General features: G+C 38.8%; 1 protein-coding gene across 1 annotated transcript in view; it reads left to right on the top strand.

The window, feature by feature from the left end:
- Positions 1-16,591, top strand: part of AHRR (aryl hydrocarbon receptor repressor) — a 66,346-nt gene that overhangs the window by 36,801 nt on the left and 12,954 nt on the right. Inside the window, exon 3 of the mRNA XM_074893218.1 lies at positions 2,787-2,887. Within this exon, the coding sequence (XP_074749319.1) occupies positions 2,787-2,887 (101 nt within the window). The remainder of the gene's footprint in view (positions 1-2,786; positions 2,888-16,591) is intronic.

The raw sequence follows: 16,591 nt of genomic DNA, 5'->3' as shown, positions 1-16,591 counted from the left end.
CGTTGCTCCAGAGGGCCACCATTTTATGTAATGTCTAAGCCTAATTGCAGCTGTCTTGACATCAGAGCCTTTGCTATCAAGCCACCCGTCACAACCAATACTTACTTTCCTTCAGTTCTCCCTCTCAATTCTTGGTGGTGACAGGGATATTGTTAGGCTGCTCTGTTTTCTTTTCCCGATTTTTCTGCCTAGTCAGATAACATCTTGCAATTTTCCGTTCTCACCCTGTCACGTCTTGCTTTTCCTCCTCCTCATTCATTTTGGGGATCTATGTGGTTTTCTGCCTTTCTTGATCTGCTTTCTCCAGGTGACAGGCAGTAGTACCAGTAGCAGTACCCCTTCTGAGCTGTCACTGCGGGATCATCCAAGCCCTGGGTGAATTAATCAAGCATTTCCAGCTCAGGGAGGCAGAACAAGAGTGAACAGTGAGTGACAGCTCTGCTGCCTCAGGTGCGAGGAACAAACATCCCTGTCTCTGAGGAGCTCTTGCTTCTTGGCATGAAGGGTGTCATTCGTCTTTGATGGTGCAATGGGTCTCCTTGCATACAGGCCAGTGAGTAGGGTATGTTATGAAACGGATGTGTGTGGCCTAACATACGGGTAACTCTAGCTGGCAAAATAACATTAAAATACTTTCCATTTGGAGATGGAATTTATAGTAGCCAGACGAGCTGCGGAACAAACATCTCTTCTGCTTCTGCTGCTGTGTTTGTGTGAGCCTGAAGGCTAACAAACAGGCAGGGAGCTCTGGCCTGCTCAGCCGGGTAAAATAATAGTTTCCACTAACGATGAAGTTTGAACTGGTGGAATTTTCACAACGCCAAAAGAGCGCATCAAAAAAATAAACCTTCATTTCCTCTCACCCCTCCCTGTCTGTCCTTTAACCTGCACAAAGACTGAAAACCACCGTGTCAGTAATTACAAAAGCATATTTTCTGAGGGGGGAGACTCTGGAAAAGGCCATTGGAATAGGGGCTGGGCTTTTAAAAACTATTCTCACAAGTGTCCATATGTCTGTTCTTATGGATAGGCGTAACAGAAGGCTTGGCTGATCAGGGGGAAAAAAGTGCAACCTTTTCCAATTAGTTCAAAAGCTATACCAAAATGAAAATGCAGATTGAAGACTCTATATCCTGTTCATAGCAGCCTAGCTTACAAGTCTGAAATCACAGAATTGTTTGGGCTGGAAAATGTGGGTAGGGATCTGTTTTAGGCAGCTTGGGATTTTCCTGATGTGTTTTCCCATGCCCAGGGGATGGTTTTATTACATCTAATTATACATTTGAGATGATTGCTTTGGGGTAATGACCGACATTATCACTGGCGGCAAATATTTACAATGTAAACTAAAAAACATCACAAATATTCAGTCAGTGTGGTTCTGCATTGTTATTATCTGTTGTAAAATGCTGATGTATCTTGCAAGAGTCCCTCACTAGGCTGTTAAATTGATAAGGGGCTCTTGCACAGTCCTTTGGAAAGGAAGTGACTCCATTTAGATCATATCCTCCGTCATTTGCAACAAATATTATTCAAGCCATTTAAAAATGTAGACCTTTTTCTTAATTTGGTGTCTTACTAAAAATCTAAATCCCATTGTCATGGCTTTTAGCAACAAGCTCAGGAGAATTAGGGGCTTGCTGGCTGTCTCCTTATTCTGATTTGGTATAAACTATTCCTGTCCATCTCAACCCTTCTTTTTTTTTGGATTATTAACCATCTCTGGCTGTGGTTGCTCCAGCTCTTCTTGAGCTGGAAGGGACAATGTGTATCAAATGTCCCAGCTAATCTCACTGGTATGCTCTTCTCTCTCATTTTGGAAAGGAGAACAAACAAAAAACTGAATCTCTGTTCGCTGCAGGGATATTTGTATCACCCATCTCTGGGATGGTGCTGTAAGAGTGAAGCTGACTCCTTAATTTTTGCTGAGCAAATGATAAAGACAGGTTTGGGTCATACTCCCTAGATGATGCAGAAGCCCAATGTATCAAGTGATGTCAGCCTTCTCAGAAATTCTTTCATTATCCCCAGAAATGGGATTGTATTTCAGGGATTTTTCTGTGGGATGTATCGATATGAAGACTTTAATCTGAGTATTCTAAGATATTTCAGATCAAGCAATTATAACCGATGTCTGGCAAGAGCACTCACCAGTTTTGACTCCCATGAAGGTTTTCATTATTATTAGGAAAAATACATGCAGTTTTAATCTATAGTGAGAGATTTTCATGAATTACATGTAGTAAATGACCTGCTAAAAACAAACTTTAAGCCTCTGTTTAAAAATGAAACAGTTTAAGAACATTCCCTTGAATCTTAGAGTCAGGCTCAGACTCGTAGAAGTGAATAGGGTAAAGTGAGACTGAAAATAATCTGATGCCAAGAAGGTCAGCAATGAAAATAAGAAACTTATTTCAGTCCCTTGTCTTCTGAGCTATATAGGCATTTCTTTATATTGTCATAATACATATTTTTATAAACAAAACAACTTGCTAACTTTCTTCTGTTTCTTTCCTGTGGGTTTTGGTTGTTGCTTTATGTAGAGTACACTAATGGAAAAAATATGTCCAATAAAAAATGTGATAGATATTTCATATAAAAACCATCTGGGCTGCCAAATATGTATCTATCTCCCTCGCAGCAAAAGAAAGTTATCAGTAACTGAGATCCAGACCACAAAGACAGTAACTCCCAATTAAATCAATGGATGTTAAGTGCCTAAATAAGAATTTTAGTTTAGTGGCCCTAATCATTATGATTTCTAAATTGATAACTCTTTCCAACAGCCATTCAAGAAAAGCACTTTAAGAAGCAAGTTGGCCAAACAGTAAAAGAAGACAATGTATCTAACAAGACTGCTGTACAAGAAGGTGGACTTCTACTAGAAGTGAGTGAAAAAAATTCAGTCTTTTCTGGCTTTAATTTATTCAGTTTGATGGTGTATTCGGGTTAATGCTGTGTGGCAACTTTGAACAAATGGTCAGTCTTGGTGTGAGTCATTCAAGAATCACGCTTGTGAGTGCTTCTTGCAAGAGCAAAACTGGCAGTTGTAGTTCCAGTCAGTCTTCGTTTAGGCAGTTGTACCTTGCACCCTTACATCCTCAGAATTGCCAGTGAACTCCAGTGGGCCAGTTCACAGTTCTTTTTCACTTGGAGTGACAGCAGAAGTTTTTTTACTTGGCCCATATTTTGAGGGTGCCAACAGGAGCTTGCCTGGTTTCTGATCTGAGATGAGATTATTCTGGGATATTTTAATTTATCCCACTTCCTCAATTCTGTGCTCTGAGGGAAGCCATGTGTGCAGAAGTTATTCCCTCTATGTATTTTTATCCCCTTTAGGATGACTTTATATTGGCAGAGCAGCATAAAGGGGCCATACTGTTAGTAAAAGCTGGATCCATTAATCTGGAGGAAGAATTAATACTGCTGTAAACTACTGAACCAGCTAGAGCACAGCGGTCCATCCCAGATACATCTGCATTTCAAACACATGATGTAATAATGCCTTTTATACACTGAGGTCCTTGGAAATTCCTATGTGATTAAGACTACATATGTATAGTTGTTTTGGATAGGATAATATTCATGGTATAAAAATTGTGTTTTAATGACAGCTCTGAGATAGATGTAAATGTAAATTAAATAGTAGCTTCTAGCAAATAAGCGCTGTATACTATTAAAGAAAAAAAGACATTTTATCATGGGATCCAATATCATAAGTTGTTCATGTCTAGAGAATGGAAACTGGCACCCTGGTTTCCTTCCTCTTGATACTTTAGAAGATTTTAATTTTGTATTTCAAAGCAAGTAACGCATAGGCATCTGATTAGTTAGTGCTAGGGCCAGAATGAGATGTTTGGCTGTCAGGTATTTGCAATCATTTCCATTCTCAATGAATAGGGAGCACAGGCGTACAATAAATGATAAATATGATGAGTTTTTAATTTTTAATGAGGCTCTCCTATATTTAGTCTATGTTTTGTTGGGTGTATATTACATGCCCACAAGTTATAATCATTAAGGATCTTCAAACAGTAGCCCTACTGCTACAAGCACACAGAGAGAACCCTGATACATAATTTCAGGTAGGTTACAAGAGACTAATATTACTGAATATGCTAATGGTCGGCTTACTACAGGGTATATAGGAGTCACCTTCCTTTTGAATATATGGGAGATATTTTATCCTGGATCATACTTAATGTGGATCATTAACTGGATGACTAAGTGCATGCTAATATGAATGTATTCACTGCGCTTCATTTATGGGCCTGTATGATCTAGAGTAAGAGGGTGAATTTTCCTTAGGGCTTATCAGAAATATTTCCTAGGGACTGAGTTTGGCTTGGATGCTCATTCAGTGGCCATGGCATGTAAAGAAAAGTGGGGGAGCTTCTGTTGTTCAACAAAATTTGCCATGTCGGTTATTAGGGACTGTGGAGCTTTGACTAAATAGTCACATTTGTGATTCCTTCCAAGGAGAAGCAAACAGTCTTGCTGGTGGTTGCTGTGCTTTGTATACCTATTTGTGAATCTGGCCACTTTATTGGGTCTCAAAAGATATTTTTCAGCTGTCAAAAGCCAGTTTCCTTCTTGTGACACTACCCTGCACTGTGCAACCTCTCCTAGATGCTTTATATAATACAAACCAGAATAATCTGAATCGCCAAAATATGTGTGAATGATACTGTCCCTGAGTGCAATGGAAAACCAGGGATAATTGCATTTTTTTTTCCTAGTGGGTATGATCACTGTGCTCTATGTATAGATAGAAATATGGAATAAGAAGAACCCTAATTACTGGTAAATAATGTATCTGTGACTCTCAAGTCTTGGAACAATGCAGTATGTCCCCTTTCAGCTTGAAAGAAAACAATGGAATTAGGCTGTCTACAAAGTATGTTTAAAATGTTTTTTATTTCTAAAGGCCTCTGCCACAACATGTGGTTTTTATTTAAGATTTTATAGAGATTTTTTACAGCTATAATCAAATAGCTTTCATCAGCAATAACAGAATAAACAATGATACCAGTTTATCAAAGACTTTTTAGTGGAGCACAGCAGGTATCTAAATAAATAATTTCTTCCAGTGTTTTAAGATCACTTCTTCTGGATAAGAAAGTCTTTTCTTGCCATCTTTGTTTCCCTTTGGAGGGAAGACAGACAGAGCTCTAAGAACGAAAGTCCAATTTTATTAATGGTCTTTTTGAGTATATCCCATTCTTGCAAGTTTTGCTCTCCTTGGAAACTTCAGACTTCAACTGTTTGACTGTAGTAATGATTTTTAACTTTGCACTTTCAAAATATTTTCCAAGACAGGTGGTATTGCAACCCTTGTGCCACATGCCCTCTGGCAGAAAAGGGCCACATTCAGTTTCTGAAGCCTGTTACTGAATACTTAAGGCACACTGGGCCACACCCATAACCAGAAAAGTGGGAAAATAAATTGTATTGGCAGTCAATAAATCCAGATAGAATTTATGGGGTGATGGGGTGGAGAAACACAATAAAATGGTGACTTGGAAAAATAAGAATGAATCACTAGTGGGTATCTAGGCAATAGCTTTGATTGCAATAATCATCTCATGGCTGTTAGCCACCTCCTAGTCTTCCTCCCAGCGAGGCTGCACTCACAGTCTCAAGTCCAGACTCAGAGTCTACACTGATGCGCAGGTAATTCTTCATCCCAAATGCATATGTAATTTTCATACTATCCTATCAGAAGAATTAAATGTTTGTTGCTGAGAGGGAGGCCCTATCTGGACTTGATTTCTCAATGACATGCAGCAAGTCAGTGGCCCCGTCATCACCACTGACACTGCTTCTTGTGTGATCATCACCCATATACTAAGCAGCACCCTGCTAAAACTGTCACTTGGACTTTATTGATCACACTTGCTCCTGCAGTTTTTCTGCTCATTAGGGAAGAATTACTGATGTTCAGCTTTCTGTCTCATCTCTTGAGGCTGAAGGAGATGTGTTGATGAGCTTTCTTTCCTTCTTTGTTATGTCTCTTGATCTTGTATTTCACTATTGTAGGCTGCAGCATAGGATTTATGGTATCTCTATCTCCAGATGTGCTGGACATAATTCTTTTCAGGTGTGAAAATAGTGTTTTATATCCAAAATATCACAAAAATTAAAAGAAATCTGTATGATCCAGGCAGCTCTCAAACAGATGCCAATGGAGTAAGACTGCCTGGTTCTGTCATGCCCCACCTCACTGATGAATACTGATAAAGGCCAGACCTGCCTGTTTTGTTATTTCTGCGCTCACCGGCAGCTCACACTCTTTCAGGGAAGGTCCACATTGTTTTCAGGATGTTCCAAGCCACTCTCTTGCCCAGTTCACAGAGAGATTTCCACGAGTCCTCTACTCTTAAGACTTCAGGGCACAAGAACCACATTTCTGTGGTTTTGTCTCATATTTTTCTTTATGGCTGCACTGAAGATGCGAGTCATCATACTATCCTGGTATTTCTTATTCAGTGACACTGTACATTCTGTTTAATATCTTTATCAATAATCTGGATGAGGGTATTGAGTGCAGCCTCAGTAATTTTGCAGACAACACCAAGTTGGGTGGGAGTGTTGATCTGCTTGAGGGTAGAAAGGCTCTACAAAGGGATCTGGACAGGCTTACTTATTTAAATTTTTAGACAAAGACTGTCAGATGCCTGGCATCTTAAAAAATATCTTAAAATCACAGACATATGGTTTTTTATTTAAAAAAAAAAAAAAAGAACTTCTTCAAAATCATGTCTGTCTTCAGAAGTGGAGAAAAACAGTGAAAGTTAATTTTGGTGGTGCGGCCCTTATAATTCTGTATCAATAATATTAGCTTTATTACATTAACTACTTAATCATCTAAAGTTGGATTTTTCAAACTGAGCTTCCAGGTTTTGTAGGCATGCTTTTGTTCTACCATTTAGCAGATGAATTTTGCTGATTTGAGTTGTAAGTAATATGACTAGTGAGGCAATTCAGGTATCTAGCTACTGAATAGGCAGCATTTGTGCTTGGAATCGACTGTTGGTGCAAAGCGATAGTATAATTGGGTATAGGCACTTTATCACACAGAACACGCACTTTATCACACAGACAAGTCCTTTATATATTATTTCTTAATTCCATATCACAAGTTTGGGCACTATTGTGAACAGGAAATTTTGGTTCTTGCTTGGTAGTTCCCACTGAAATTACTGAAGTTTTTTTTCATTAGCTTTAATACCAAATAGAGCCCAAGTCTTCTTAATCAAAACCAATGAAAGTCAGACTTTTTATCTAAGTAAAGGATTCAGGATTTGATACAATGCAATTTTGAAGGATATTATTTAACATTATGTTGTTACCTTAAAAGTGGCTGCAAATAATAAGCTTTCTGGGAGTTACTCTGAACAGAGAGGTGTATGTGCACTGAAAGGTATTTCCAGGTGGCCTCTACTAACAGCTTGAACTAGAGTTCAAGTTTTACTCCAAGGGAGTTGGAAAATGATACATTAGAAAACATTCTATTGGTGCTGTTCTTCACTCTGCATAAGGAAATAACATAGGAAACCCTTTTCCCACTTGGTTTCCTGTAATTTTTTTAAACTTGTTAGTGTAATTCCACTTCCTCCTTCCAAAGTGATTTATGTAATCAGTACTTGATAAAACTGTGCTCTTGAAAAAGGTATTCCAGTTTGAATTTCAGTCTGAGAGCAAGATATTTTACTCTTCCTGTTATTTTTTAATTTTAACTTGAAAAGAAAAATTGGGAGTCAGACAAAAGTGCATGGTGGTTATACAGGGCTATGACCAAGGCACAGAATTCAGAAATTAAATACTGGTAGAGAGAGACTTTTTGATTTATTCTGGTGTTGAATTCCTTTTCAGCTTCCAATGGTGCTGACTCTCTTAGCACAGTTCTTCTGAAGTAAATCCTGTTACATGATGATACAGTGCTTCACCTTTTAATCTACTGGTTTAAAATGGGGCCATCAAAATAGGAAGTTCTCATAAAAAGTTCATCGTCTCAGTGCATTTTCTTTTCCAGTTAATACAACTTTTAAAAGTTACCCAAACAACCCTTTTGCTTTCCTTTGTTTTCAAACATGAACCTTCTCCCAGTAATTCAGATGACATGATTTAAGCTGACATTAGTCACTTGGGATGACTTACAGAGAATTTATCCATGAGAAAAAAAAGCCATAAATGGGGTCAGGAGAAACTTGCCATTTTATCATATGCGTACATTCACTTGCTTCTTGCCAGGCACAGGCAAAACACAAAGGAACATTTCAGAGGCCCTGGTTCCTTTTTTTCTTTGCAAATAGGCATATTTCTAAAATCCAGACTTGAAATTTGGCATGGCCACAACTTTGTGCAAAAAATATCCTTTCTGTTGCCCTTTAAACAAATAACTAATGTTCTCGCTTATTCCTTTCTTCTTTTTTTTTTTCTTCTCAAACAAATCTGGACAGAAAAGCCTGTGACCTCTAAATACCATTTGCTCTCTCCGCCAGTCCTTAGTGCCACTGTTAGGACTGTAACGATCATGATGCTGCCACAGCGCTGAGGTTTTTGAAATACAGGTGGTGGCACCCTCCAGCTTGACAGGGGGGCAGAACAAAACAAAAAGATGTGATCTCCTCCCTTCAGATTAGCAGACTAAATACGAGACAAGTGGTGAAAAATGCATTTCGATGGCTAACACAGCATGTGGAAATAATGAACAAAATGGTAACCACGATTGCCAATACTCATAGTGTATGAACAGCTTGACCTTTGCCAGGACTTTTGCAAGAGTTTTAAAGAGGGATTTGCAGGAGAAAAATCAGAGACTTGCGTGGAGCCTTTTAGCAAAATGGGAAACATCATTAAGTGTTTGTTTTCAAATCTTGCATATGGGTAAGGGTAACATGTTGGACTGATGAGAGTTAGTACTTAGCTTCTCCAACATGATATGACAGATTATAATTGGGAGGGGAGGAAGCTGTGAGCAGATTGGAAAATCAGGACAAGCAGCTTATGTTTAATGTGATAGAGCAGGGGGAGTAGGCAGCCAGCACAGGTGTGCAGCAAGGAGAGACAGCATCCTCTCTGGTTTGCACTGGTATCAGAAAAGTTGGCTTCCATTTGTCAGGGCAGAGGCAAACCTGCTGTCATATGAGGAGGCGTAGCCGAGAAATTTTAGGTGTACTGGTGAACAGAGAAGCTGTCCACCGGCAGCCTTAAGGTAAAGAATCAATGAGCTTTGGGCACAGACCAGATGCGGATCCGAATTTCAGGCTGCTGTTGCTGTCTCCAGACTGTTCATGACAGCCAACTCCACCCCAACTCTACTTTTCACAGCCGCTTCCTCTGTTTCTGCTCAGGCTATTTCTGTGCCTCTGGAGATGGTCCAGCAGCCACGTGACTTCCTCCCCAACAAAACATATTCTCCTGTTTCAGCTCCGTTAGGTTTTTTTTCTGTCACTGACTTCAGAGCTAATCCTTGGCAACTATTCTCACCAATCAATAGGTTCACTATCTGTATGTGAGCACTGCGTCGTATAGATGCACTGGGATTTAGTCTGCTACTAGAACTGGACTTCTTGTGTTCAAGTAATGAAGGCAATCATAACACACTGTTCCTTCCGTACAAATTTCTGCATGAGCATTTGCTTTTGAGGAAGTGTCCTGTTTTTGAAGATGGCAAAGTCATGTCTTGTGTAAAAAATCTCCAAAAGAAATAGATATACACTTCAAATAATACCTGTCTATTATCATAGATAATTGCAGTTTTACATTGTTTAACTGGTTTTCAACTGGTTGAAGTGAAATTATAAATTAGTAGCCTAATCTGTATTTACAGCTGACACTTGCTTCCAGTATATTCCTCATTCTCAACTCAGAAAAGCTAATGAGCTCTAGCCTTGCTATCTTCTTGGTAAGGCGAAGTGATGAGCAAGGAAGCAGGTCCAGGCAAGATTGTATGTTGTCTTTAGAATTTTTGCAAATTTGAAGTGATTTTGTTTTGTGGTTATGAAGGTTTCAAAATAAAAACTTACGTATTTTACCAGAAATATTGAGTTCATTTCAATTTTACTTCTTGCCTACCTCAGTAAATAAAACTAGAGTATGCTGTTTGATGGGTTTGAACTGAAAACTGCTATTATGAAAACTGCTATTATGAAAACAGCTGATGGTGGCCAACAGCAGGCATTTCCCCCCATGTGTTCTACACCTTCCCCCTCCTCCCAGTACTGCAATGCCCTCAGAATTCTCCAGTAACCAAGGTTCAGCTTTTTTTTAGTAATAAGAAAAGAAATGTCTGCTCAAACTAAAGCAGGGGCTTGCAGAAGGGCCTTGTGGAAGGATTCATCTAGTCTATAACTCAGTTTAAGATTTACAGTCATTTCTGTTGGTTAGAGGAGTTGTCTCTAACTTTCCATCCTTACCTCTTTCCAGATGGTCCACTGTCATCCACTTGATATCTAGATTAGAGAAAGCATCGCTTGCCTCTCTGGGTCAGCATAACACATTCACAGCAGAAGTCACCCCTGCTGCCAGTGTGGGACAGGGTGTGTTTTATGCAGGACACTTACAGGATGCAAAACATGCATAAGACAGTAACTCACATAGTATGATAGTTCCCAGAGTCAAATTCAGGAATGCCACACACACCCTAAAAACTCCACTGACCTGAAAAAGTGTTTAAAAAAGCTGGTTTAGCATATATTATTGAACAGAATGTGAAATACAGATTGTTTTGCTCTTCTCTTCATCCCCTGAAATAGTTCTGTGTTAGAAAACGTGATATATAGTGCTAAATACACAGAAAAATAGTGCTCTGAAATTAGGACATCACATTCTGTTTACAGTATATAGGCTGCAACATTGTCTCTTTTAGGTTTTGATTCCTTACAGAAAGAGATGTCTGCCATTCATGCTGGCTAACAGTTTGCTAGTACAAACAAAAGTCAGCTGTGGATGGAATATTATGACGGTTTCTTCTCTTCAAGACTTGATGCACTTACATGTAAATAACACTGAAAAAAAAAATCCAGACATTTGGTACTTACATATGTCTAATTGTCTAACATGTTGGATAAATATTACTTGAGACTCTTTTCAGTAAGTTATTTCTGTGAAAGATAATGGGTAATCTTACTACATTTGTTATTGCAAAGGCTACCTAACTAAATTTGTTATTACAAGTGCAGAGTAGTGAGCAATTAATGCTTCATTTTGAGTCTTCTCAAATGGAATTAATCAGGCTTGCATTTTCTATATTGAAATTGTTGAAGAGAAGACTGAAAAGCTCAGAGCAGCTGCAGAACTCAGAAAGAATGAAGGGCTGAACTTGCACTGAAGATACGATATTGCCCCAGCTTTGCTTCCATCTGTGAATACAACATCTGCTTTTGAGGAAGAGAAATGAGAAACTGCATAAATCAATATAAAGACTGTTTCCATTTCCAAGTGTAGTCCAGGGCATAGTATTTGTGAAAGAGGATTGACAGTAGGGTTCCATTACTGGTAGAGCACAGTTTTAAATTCAACATCATGATTAATGAGGAGGCTAAAGGAAAAGGTAGAAAAGACTATGTCATACTTTAGTATCCTTTCATGATAATTACTAAGGTAAATGACATGTTATTCATACAAATACTCACTAGCATATCCAGTAATCATGATATATATATCTATGTATTAAAAAATAAAATGTGCTTTTTTCTGACAACTTTAGAATTAATGACTTGAATATTATTCTTCTTTAGATTACTATAAATAGTCTCCAGTACTTGTCAAATTTCCATTTATCTCAGGTAGTATTCATATACTCACCTACTGTATGAAATCCTAATTGATAATGCAAAGAAAAGAAGCATGGATTTTTTACAGTTAGACATGAAAAATCCACCAAACATTGCCATCAATAGAAAGTGTTGTTGGTGTTAATGATTTATTCTAAACAAACATGTCATATAATAAATCTGTACTGAGGTGTTTGGTGTCACCCATGAATTCACTTTTGCAGCAACAAAGCCTTCCCTAACCCATCTTTAAGCTATTAGTCGTTAGTACAGCTCTGCTCTGTATTGTCATTTTCAGTGTTTAGTACTTGTGAAAACAATGGGATTCAATTGGGATGTATCTCTTTCTAGCATGAACCACATCAACTTTCTGCACATACAATGTCAAATGATGCTTCAGCTCTTGTTTCTCACTACCATCTTGGGCAGAGTGGTTGGTTTTGGGGTGCCAGGCTCATTGGGGGCCATGCGTACAGTAAAGAAGAGAGGCCCTACCACAAGGATTTGACACAGACTAAGCAGAGTTTTATTATAAAAGCTTAGCTTGGAAGGAAAGTATAAGAGAAGAAAAACTACATTTACAATTTCACATCATGCAATCAAAACAACTTTAAAGGCAAAATTGTTCTTGGTTCTGTCCAATACTCATTACATATCAAGCATATAAAAACCAACATCACCATGGTTTAAAATGCGTTTACATGTGTGCACTCGTTACAGTCTCACCCTCCAGGGAACTACTATGTTTTCTTGAAAGTTTATAGCTCACAATTACCAGAACCCAATGACTTACATTTTCCTAACTGATTTCCAGGAGGCCAGTTTTGTCTGCTGCCTCTTGACAAGCCACAGTGTTCCAGCTCCCTTGTTAGACTGAAGACACATATATAAACAAGTATCTCCAAAGTTGCCCTAATTCCTCGGTGGAAGTGATGGCATACTGAAAAATGGAATAACGAGAAATTTCACCAGCTGAATGGTTCACAATCATCCGAGCACAGCTGTTGCCTCCAGTAGTAAATGGGAGGGCCAGGGCTCAAATTTTTCTGGCATTGTGAATGATCTTTGAAAATTTTGCCAGGCCCTGCTCTGGGTAGTGCAGCATTAGATGCTGAATTTCCCTACTGTCTTTAAGGAGCCTGAAGTGATATCCAAGCTCAAGGAGATAGGCAGGAACATGAACTTTGTTTTATCTCAGAAGACAAAAAGAGTGAAAGAGGCCTAATTATCATATGTACATATTTCTTTGTATTTGAAAAGAAACATTTTTGTTGCCTATGAAAACCAATCAATCAGATCGAGCACTTTCCTCCCAAAAGGCTTCCCATATAAACCCATTGCTGTAGGCTTCAGCCTGTAGGATTTCCTTCCTCCCCTGGCTCAAATGATGGAAATTCATCTTCTGGTTTGTTTCTTTTGCCTGAAAACTAAGCAGTACACCAAGCCTTTGATCAAAACTGAATGCTAAAAACAATTCTGCCACTCCCCCTTTGCACGAAATAGTGCTTACTCACAGAAATATTCCTTTTGAAGATGCTTTGTAGATACCAGAGAAATACATAAGAGTCTGGAGGGCTAAGAGATACTGTACTTGTTGAGCAAAGGCCATATCCTGATGTCATCAGATACAGTATTCCTGAATAGTCTTTTATGTGGGGTTTTATTTCAGGGTTCTGTAAGAGTTTCATTTTTTTTCAGTTTATGAAGAGAACCTCAGGGATTGCAGAAGGATTTTTGAGAAGGGCAATTATGAGTCCCAAAAACATCAGCGGAAAGAAATACTGATTCACTAAACAATACAGTTAAAGACAGAAGACACATTAACTGTCTGCATTTTCCTCCTAATATTCATAAGACAAGAACGAGTATATCATTTCCAGAGTTTTTAAATAGCTACTTATTTAGATCACCAGAAAATGGCCGCATCCCACATAGGATGCAAAAACGCAGTGATCCGCTATTAAATGAAGCTGTTCCAGATAAACTGTGAGCCAACTGACCCTGGAAATTTAGTACCCAAGTTGCGTGACTCGAAAATCTGTTCAAAGCAAGGCATGGCTGCAGGCCTTGACTGTTGTACTTTAGTAACCATAGTAACATGGTCTCTGGAGACCTAATGGTAGTGAATTTTCCTTTATTTCAAGGAAGAGTAATAAGAGAAATGTGGATTGGAACTTGTTCTCTCTCTTTTTTTCCCCCCCCTTCCTTATTTTTACTATGCCATGACCTTGACCAAAATATCTTTGAAGTATTTGCTGGCTGATTTTCTGCTGTGGGACCAGAAAAAAAATATCAGGATATATAAAGGATCTTGCCAAAGGAAGTCCTATCTTCCTCAAAATATTTGCCTTCATTCCCAAAGAGAACCTCTTGACTAATAATGTTTCAAAAACTTCTTAATGGAAGGAACTGATAACTTTCATCTCACAGCTACTGTGGGCACCAGAATAATGTCGTACTTTCTTTGAACTGACAGATTAATTGGTTTTTGTTTCAGTAGCAGGTGCAGCTTTTCGTGAGTACATAATTGGATGTACATGTTTTTTCAAAAGAACACAGGCCCCTGTCTGGTGCCAAGCTCTTTTTTTTTTTTTTTTTTCATTTGGGAAAAAAACCCCATGATTTCATTTTTTAAGTACAATGTAGAAAACTCATGTAAGTGTTTTTAAAAAGCCAAATACAAACAAACAAATGTTCACAATACATACTTAAGTCTGTCTCACATGTTTCAGCTATTATCCTGGATTAGAAATTCCATCTGTCATTGAATCCATATGGTTTACCAAATGGCAGTTTACAACCATGTATTTTTTGCAGATTTGAAGTTAGTTGGTTTTTGTTGCAAAAGTTTTAATGTTCATGTTAATGTCTTTGTGTGTGTTTCTATGTGTGGATGTATCCCTCTGTGAATGTGTAAGTACATGCAAAATTGCTAAAAATTGTCGTAGGATGCAAGTGGACTTTATCGTTTAAAACACCAGTTGTACACAAAGCAAATATCATCAACATTGAGCTGCAGAGTTCAGTTATTTCCTCCTCTAAATCCAAGAGCCTTATTTTAGGCTTTCCATTACTTCTACTGAATGGAATAAAATGAAATGAGAAGAGCTGCCTTTACTTCTCTGTGCTGTCCCCTCCGTGTTTTGAGCAGACATGTGCTTACATTAGGGAGCGCAGACTGCATGGGTATGAGGCTGGTCCACATCCTCTTTCCCTTTTCCCTCCCCTCAGGTTATTGATTACCCAGGCAGATGGCTGCTGTGGTTCTGACACAGCACACCAGTGCAGTCTCCCATTCACCGCAAATGAGAGAAAGCTATCGCTGAGAATTATATTTCAGTAACTGAGAATGTTTAAAAACATAAGTGGAGCCATATACTTTGATGTCCTGCCTAATGTAAGACCCAGTAACTCAGAACAAAAAAGCTGGGAATAGTTTTCTTTCGTTCTCATGGACTGAAGCTGTCTCTCTCTTCCACTCAGTCTAACAAATCACTAGGATTCTGGCCAGAATCATGGAAAATCTCTATACAGTGTTACTGTAAAGGGCTGGAGTATGGAGTTGTGTATGATACTTGAGAAGTTTATCTGAGAGGTCAGAAGAGGTCTTTTCCTACCAATTTGCCATCACTGTTACCCACTTCTGGCTACCAGACCTGTGCTAGCAAACACCTTCCTCCTTCTCCACAGCCGTCGTAAGTAGGTAAGAAAAGTATAAATCTGAGCCCAACTCTGACTTTATTCAGAGTCCTCTGTGCTACGATGTCAGGTTTCACATTGAACCACACTTTAAGGTAATACTGAGAAAACAGAACAATTTGCAGTCATGGGTAAGACTCACTGGTTATGAAGTTTTACTCCATGTCCAGCTCGTCTCTTCTTAGTGTGGCTGAAGCAACAGGTTTCCCAGCTAAAATGAGGTTTAGACACATGGAATTTGTGTTAATCCTCAATAGCTTCATGTGGCTCCATAAAAGTTGTTGTTGCACCAAAGTGGGTTTTACTTTTCCTGCCTGCAGGGCAGAGCATCTGATGTCTGCATTTGGGGTCATGAAAACCAGGCAATGCTTAGTTAAGAGATCTTAACTCAGGAGAGGACATCAGCATTTTGAGAACAAAACAAAAATAAAGCAGGGGAAGTTTGCAATTCTCTTCATTTACATACCTCCCTCAAATCCATACTCATTTCTGGCTTAACCTAAACACATGGCTTCTTGAACTTTTCCCCCAGTTCTTCCTTCCTTTTACTCCCTCCCACTCTTCCTTAATACCTTCTCCAACCTCACAGATGTAGTTGCCAGTCCACTGATCCGAACCCTTAGAAATACACATGGTCCCATTTCCCCTTCCCATTTTTACAAACTGCTGCACCTGGTCCTGCCTGACTCTGGCTCTGTGAAAGAAAAACTTGTGTAAAGACAAACCTGCCTTCCTTCCACTGTGGGGGAGCAAGTTTTACATTTTAAAGATAACTGATCTCTTAGGGTATGTGTGTAGTCCTAAAGAGTATGTACCAATATGTTGGATGAAGAAGGTTCATTTTCAAGTTGGGTCATTTATTTCTTGATTCATAAAAGCAATCCTTGGCAAAGGCAGTTGCTCCCCAGCTATTTCCTACAGGGGCTGAAAAACTCCAGCTTGCCTGCAGGACAAGGGAAGGCACATTTTAAGGATGTTCAGCATGATACCGTGTGAGATTCTTTGATCATATTCAGGTCTTGTGGTCAATTTTTAAGCCTTCCCAGATAGGGCTTGGTGCATTAATTTGCATAGGTTAAGAACATTTCTTTAACATTCTTAATTTCTGCTGC

Source organism: Strix uralensis, chromosome 1, assembly GCF_047716275.1.
Source record: "Strix uralensis isolate ZFMK-TIS-50842 chromosome 1, bStrUra1, whole genome shotgun sequence".
Taxonomy (NCBI): Eukaryota; Metazoa; Chordata; class Aves; order Strigiformes; family Strigidae; genus Strix; species Strix uralensis.
The sequence above is the reverse complement of the archived record's forward strand: the minus strand, read 5'-3'. Positions and strand labels throughout refer to the sequence as shown.